The 6,706-nt window shown below is 41.3% G+C and overlaps 1 protein-coding gene across 1 annotated transcript; it reads right to left on the bottom strand.

The window, feature by feature from the left end:
• Positions 1-494: 494 nt before the first annotated feature.
• On the bottom strand, positions 495-5,490 carry zic3 (zic family member 3 heterotaxy 1 (odd-paired homolog, Drosophila)). Its single transcript, XM_030369232.1, has 3 exons — positions 4,197-5,490; positions 3,060-3,223; positions 495-2,769 (listed from the first exon to the last, which is right to left on the bottom strand). The coding sequence occupies exons 1-3, from the start codon at positions 5,185-5,187 to the stop codon at positions 2,587-2,589; spliced, it is 1,338 nt and encodes a 445-aa protein (XP_030225092.1). The 5' UTR covers positions 5,188-5,490; the 3' UTR covers positions 495-2,586.
• Positions 5,491-6,706: the final 1,216 nt, after the last annotated feature.

Genomic DNA, 6,706 nt, shown 5'->3' on the forward strand with positions numbered 1-6,706 from the left:
ATTTGATTTGTAGGCCTATTTGCTGATCATGGTGCAGATCAAACGTATGCTTATGCACACTTTATTGACCACTAACCGTAGTCTCCTTTCCTCTCTTTTGCATCGCAGCCTCCTACTACTAGGCATTCGTGCACTGTCACTGCCCTCTGTCGCTACTATTTTAAGCACTTGGCTTTAGTTTGTTAATCATCTGTGCAGCAACTGCTACAATCCTTAGTGAATATAGCATGCCTCGTTCTCGCTGCTTTTCTCTTTTTGTGGGGGTTTGTAGGAAAACATAACAAAAAGTAGGCGACCATAGGTTCCGTAACTTTCCCGCCCCCTTTCCCAGAACCGCGATACTAAGATGGCGCCTTTATCAGTGTCAAGTTCAAGTGAGCTGGAGACGCTGCGGTGCAGAGAGAATGGAGGAGCGATGCTAACGCAGGCTACACACTAGCCGCACTCAGCAACACAGCACGGGCCAAACAAATAATTAACGTCCATGTCCGAAATACTCTTTACATGTTATTTTTTAATTTCAGTCAAAACTTTCGTTCACATTTCTTCATAAATAGTTGGTAGAACAAAAAACCAACGTACAGTAGCCTAAAAGTACAAGGAACCTTATATGATCTTTAGGTATCGCCGAGGCCTAAGTCTCCTGCTGTAACATAATTTGCCTCCAACTGGCACAGTGACACAGTTCATCAGTAAAACATTTTGCTTTTCAGGAATAACTTGGAGCTTGACCCATTTCTCCCAGAAAGTGTTACAACATCACATTCTAGCTTTGTTTATACATCAGATCTTTTTAGGACTTCGGACATTGGGCAGAAAGGTTGTTGGAATAAGAAAAGTACTTCTCTTAAATTAAGGTATAGAAAATAGCATATAAAACATATATTCCTTAAATTATTTAAATAAACGTATTTAATATATCACTGTCAAGAGGTACCGTTTTTACATTTTTTTGTTTTAAAAGTAGTGCTGGTGGTCTGAAATTGTTCTCATAGGAGCCCAATAAACTTTGTGTATGCATAATATTGAATTCTTGAGAATAGGTAACAATGCAATGCTGTAACTCTTTTTGCCACAGGAAGTATTCCCCTGAACCCACATCTAATAACCTATTCCTTTCACTAATTTTGTTAACACAAAATGGTCATCTTGACACGTTACTCACACAAAACAAGCAAATGTGTAATCAAACTGCTCTATATGCAACACCACAGTAACAAATAACACACTTAGTTACACAGAATAAGTACATTTAAAACAATGCAAGCTGACAGACAAAAAAAACTTTTATTTTGAAGATACTGAGTTGAGACAGTTCCATTTGTTGCCGATGCTCACATTAAACATAGGCTACCTTCACAAAGACATGGAACTATTAAGGATGCCAATCTGGCTCATGTGTCGGGATGCGATACTAAATTTAAAATAGTACTTAAAAACTGTCACGGAGAATTGGAGTTTGTGGATGTAACACGCATCGGCTTTAAACTTGTAGGTCTACACGAGTGAAAAAGGCTGATGAATTTATGCTACAAATTGACATCTATCTCTGACTCTATAAAAGTAAAATACACAAAATGTTTAATTCATCCCAAATGAGGATATAAAAAAAGAGCCGCTTGGTCGCTCCTCACCTCATTTAAACTCAGCTCTGCACGGTCATGATTTACATGTCAATGGTCTCATAAGCTAAATAAAGTAACAGACATATTTGCATCATATATAGACAAATCCATAAAATTCATATAGATGATATCTTAGATCCAAATAAGACACATGTATTGGTTAAAAAAAGAATACAATCGCAATGTTGGAGCTTTAGAGTTTTTCATTTCTTCTATGCTAAGCTGGTTATGACCCAAACTGTACAGTCTTGTTAGAAAACATTTCCATAAATATCATTTAAGTTTCAGAACTCATACCCATAATTAAATTACAAATTGATAAATATGGCATCATGGATATGTAGGCTATTTACAACGGTATTAACAAAAGGCAACGTTATATTTAATGGTAACAATCGTAACCTAATACCACATTTCTCCACCTGAAAACGGACGTATAACAACAGATTCGACTCCATCAAACAAGGAAATACATTCACGAGTATAATATTTATTTATGATTTTTTTTTGTTCAAGTTCATGACAAAGACTTTGGCACGTTTCTTAAGACTGTTTGAAGTAGGCCTACTAACAATCAATTGGAAGGCGACAAAATTAGGTCACCATTATATAAAACAGCGTAAAATAAACTGCCTTTTTTTCTTTTTTAAATAAAATTTGAGAAAATACATAAAATGAAAAATAAAATAATTTTCTGAGATCTGTCAACTGAAAATAAAAGGAAAACATTTATTTATACTTTGAAAGTACCTAATATGTTTTTATTTGTGATTTATTTGATTTTTCCAAACTCGGAATAAAAGTCAAATTTAATTCCTGAGAATGGACGTGGCCTGCTTTTGTTGGCTTGTTCTCATCTCCTCACGTTGTTGCAATTCCATTTTGTACATCGTGGTGTGAATAGTTATTAAGGTTTCATAAAACCTTTTTTGGTCCACATTGAGGGATGCTGTGTTTGATTTCAAACGTACCATTCATTAAAATTGGGTGCCAGTCCATCGTGCTGCCCAGACGTGTTTTGTACGACTGACGGTGGCGTTTTTGTTGGGTCTTCAGTGTTCGCTGAAACCAGCACTGGTGGTGTGGAGGACTCGTATCCAGAACTTGCTGCCGGAGATGACTCAGAACCTTGAGATTCGTGTACCTGCAATAAGCAAGATAAACGTCCATTAGGATAAACTGTTCTCAGCCCAAATAGAAGAACTCGACCTAAAACTATATTGGCCGATGTGGCTCTATAAAGAAATTATATAAGATATAAAATACTCAATTTACAGATAGGCCTAATAAACAAGCTTAGGGCAACAACAAAAAAAACGGCCATTAACTTTGCACACAGTGTATCAAAGCAGCCTTGTTATAAATGACTGGAGTTGTCTGGGGGGATTGGGATGGTGCGTAATGTGTTTAAGGTGTAATGAAGACCTTAATTACCTTCATGTGTTTCCTGAGAGAGCTGGGATGGGTGTAGGACTTGTCGCACACTTTGCAGATGTATGGCTTGTCAGATGTGTGGACGTGCATGTGCTTTTTCCTGTCGCTGCTGTTCGCGAAGCGTCTGTCACAGCCATCGAACTCACACTTAAACGGCTTCTCACCTGTAAAAATCAATTTAAATGCGCAAATTAACATAGGCAGATACGTCTAAATGGTCGCAGCAACACACATCAAAGGCCACCTGGATGTTTGCAAAGGATTGCACGACACGTCTTCACACACACACACACACACACACACACACACACACACACACGAACGCGCACAAACACGCGCACGCACACGCGCACGCACACTGTTGCCGCTCTGCTACCAGCTCGTCTTGTATCTAGCCGGTGTCAGCTAGCCTACTACACACTCAAAAGGCCTGCTATCCGTTTGGCTGGCTTGGCTGGCTCGACTCATATTGTAAACACTGAATCAGAACAACGTATCTACTCCAGGGCAATACACACGTTGTAATATGATCTTACTATATTAGGCCACATGGTACTCTTAAGATTAAAGAAACATGATGCTGGTCAGAACTGTACCACATGTAGGCCTAGACCTCATCTGTGTTTAGAAAAGAGGGCAAATCCCAAACTACCCAACGTCGACCTAAATGGAGCAGGCCAATAGTCATTAAAATAACTCATGTTAACTCTTTATATTTTAAGTAATTGCTCAGCATTTCTTCCACCGCTATGAATACTGTCCTACACATTGCAGGATAACCATAGGCCTAGGCTACTAACCTTGAATAACAGGTGATTGGTTTTTAGGATTCATTAAAGAATATGCGAAACATAATAAACGCACGTGGTGTAGACCTACGTAGCCTGAACTAAAGTAAGAGTCACATTTTTACAATACACATTTCACTTTCACACTTTCAAAAATGCCACAGTCTTGTGGCGACCTAACATGGCCTAGATAACCGCAGCTCAACATTTGTTTACTTTGCAAGCCCCGTTACAATGCTCCTTTTACGCCCATGCAAATGCGTTATACGTGCATCTTATTTCTTCACAGCGAATTGCGCAATGCTTAGCAAGAAATAGCAATACATATATAGTTACAAACATAGCCTACCTGTATGCGTTCTTTTGTGAATTTTCAGATTTTCCGACCGGGCGAATATTTTACCACATCCCGGGAATGGACAAGGAAAGGGTTTTTCGCCCGTGTGCACACGTATGTGATTCACCAGTTTGTACTTGGCCTTAAAGGATTTGCCCTCTCTCGGGCAGTCCTCCCAAAAGCATATGTGGTTACTCTGTTCGGGGCCCCCAACGTGCTCCATGGATACATGCGTTACCATCTCGTGCATTGTGCTGAAAGTCCTGTCGCAAGTCTTCTTAGGCCGGTGAATTTGGTTCTCGTCAATCCATTTACACGACAGTTCTTGTTTGATGGGTTGCCTCATGTATCTGAAAAACGCTCCCGGGCCATGGTGCGTCGGTACATTCATGCCCATATTCATATTGATCGGGTGGTTGTAGTTGTGAAGCTGTGCTCCGTAGGGGTCCGTCCGAGGGCTCGCGACTGGACGATACGGATCAGGTCTTCCAAAAATGTCCCCGCGCAAACCTAAATGCATCTGACTGTTGACCACATGTCCGCTGGGTGAAGAGTGGCTCACCCCCTGGTCGTGGAGCCCCGAAAACAACAAATGTCCTGGGTTATCGGCCATCCCAGGCGGTCCGTGCAGGGACCCCGCCGACGCTGCAAAGATCCCATGCTGGGCGCTGGACGCCGCGGACTCTCCCACACTACGGTTTCGGAAAAGAAAGTCTCGGGTCGAATTGAACGGTCCCCCTCCGTACGAGCCCACCTGTCCGCCGTGGTGAGGGTGTCCGAGGGCAGCTGCATATCCAGTGGCTTGCGGGGTGAACGCTGATGTCTGGCTGGATGCGATCTCGTGAGCCACCGGGCTGATTTTGAAAGCTGCCGAGTGGGAGTCGGAGAAGGGGTTGAGTCCCAGCCCCGGGTCTCTGTTCCCCAGTTCGTGGTGCCGTGGTGCTCCGAACCCCCCTACTCCTAACGACGCGAACTGCGGACCGCTATCGAGAAGCATGGTCATGAGCTTGAGTCAACTTGTGAAAGAAAAAACAAAATACAATAAGGTACAATTCCAGTTTAGCGGAACGCAGAAGCTTCGGAGATCGTACCGTGGGTTGGAAGGCGTTTTCTTCAACAGTCTACATTAAAATAAAAAAAACCCATTGAACCGAAAAAAAATCCTTTCGCTGGGAAGAGTTACGAGAAAAACTCCCGTTATAGCGATCCGTGAGAAAGAGGATCAAACTTCCCCCCCTTTCCAAGCGAATGATGTCCTTGGACTGATAAAGTCAATCACTCACTCCCAGCACATAAATGAACTCGGGAGGCAGTGCTACGACACCCAATGAGGGTTCGGCTACCTCTTTCACACGTGACTGAAAAGGAGGGAGATAATTGGCTAGATTTCTGTTGATTGGCAAGGTTCGGTATTAGAAATGGCATTTCGTCTCAATGGTCTGATTTCATTGGATAGCGCAAGCGTTATTTTACAGCCAGAACTGAGCGCTAATAGCGTAGTTGTTGTTTTTTGTACTGTATGCAATCCAATAACAATTACTTTACTATATGAACAGTTCACTGGTCGTGCAATATTATTATTATTATTATTTTACCACAATCTGCACGTAAGCCAAAATATAAAGTTTAAAGACATGTGTGTAAAACATTGCAACTTTTTTGGCCTACAAGTTTCAGGCATGAAGTAACATTAGATTTGTTTCGTTTACACCAGGATGCGGCAGAAAAAGCTATTTGTCTATCAATCTATCTATCATCCATCTCTAAATGCATTCTCTCTTTTATTTTCCATCCGTGAATAGTTTTATGTTCAATTACTAAAACTAGAATGTAGAGTTGGCGAAGTTGGATTATATCCCAACGCCCCAGAAAAAAAACCTTTATACGACTAAAGAAGAGTAAACAGGCAGAAATACGTCAGTAATTTTAATATGCATGCTTTTTTGCATTTCTATATATTCTTCTTTTTTTTTGCTCAACCCAAAAGAACCGTGCCATTGAGCGGGTTGCAGGGTTGCCGCTGACTCGCTGCAGGACGCACAGAATCTGATCAAATACAGAGACGCGTTGAGTGCCTCAAGCAGCGCTTTATAACTTCAAGCCTTTCACATCCCTTTCCCCTCAATCTGTCCCAGGAAGGAGCTCACCGGCTTTATTTTAACGTCTCGAAAAAAAGAAAAAGGAAAGTTTTCAAATCAGTCCTCATTCTGCTCTCGCCCCCTGTCCAACCCGCAGTCATTCCCTAAACATTACCTCGGGAGAAGTATAAAACTAATGGGTGAGTTTCACGTTTTTGTATTAGCCTATAGTCCTAAATCAGTTTGTCCTAAATCATTGCGGTATTAATCAATTCGGAATGGGCTACGCCCTGTGCATTTGTGATTTAGATGCTGTCGGAAGTTTGCAATTCTCGAATTTCTTAATCGTTGCATTCGGACTCCAAGCTATGTATAGATGATAGATCGATACATTTGTGTAGGCCTATAACGTTATGTATATATATACTTTTTCCCATTTAGTTG

The sequence above is a fragment of the Gadus morhua genome, chromosome 10, assembly GCF_902167405.1.
Source record: "Gadus morhua chromosome 10, gadMor3.0, whole genome shotgun sequence".
NCBI lineage: Eukaryota > Metazoa > Chordata > Actinopteri > Gadiformes > Gadidae > Gadus > Gadus morhua.

Bases quoted from the DNA above. Each gene is read 5' to 3' on its own strand.
- zic3 (XM_030369232.1), bottom strand. From the start codon at position 5,187: ATGACCATGCTTCTCGATAGCGGTCCGCAGTTCGCGTCGTTAGGAGTA. The intron at 3,224-4,196 runs GTAGGCTATGTT...TGATTTTTACAG, and splicing joins TCACAAAAGAACGCATACAG to GTGAGAAGCCGTTTAAGTGT. The intron at 2,770-3,059 runs GTAATTAAGGTC...TGCTTATTGCAG, and splicing joins CTCTCAGGAAACACATGAAG to GTACACGAATCTCAAGGTTC.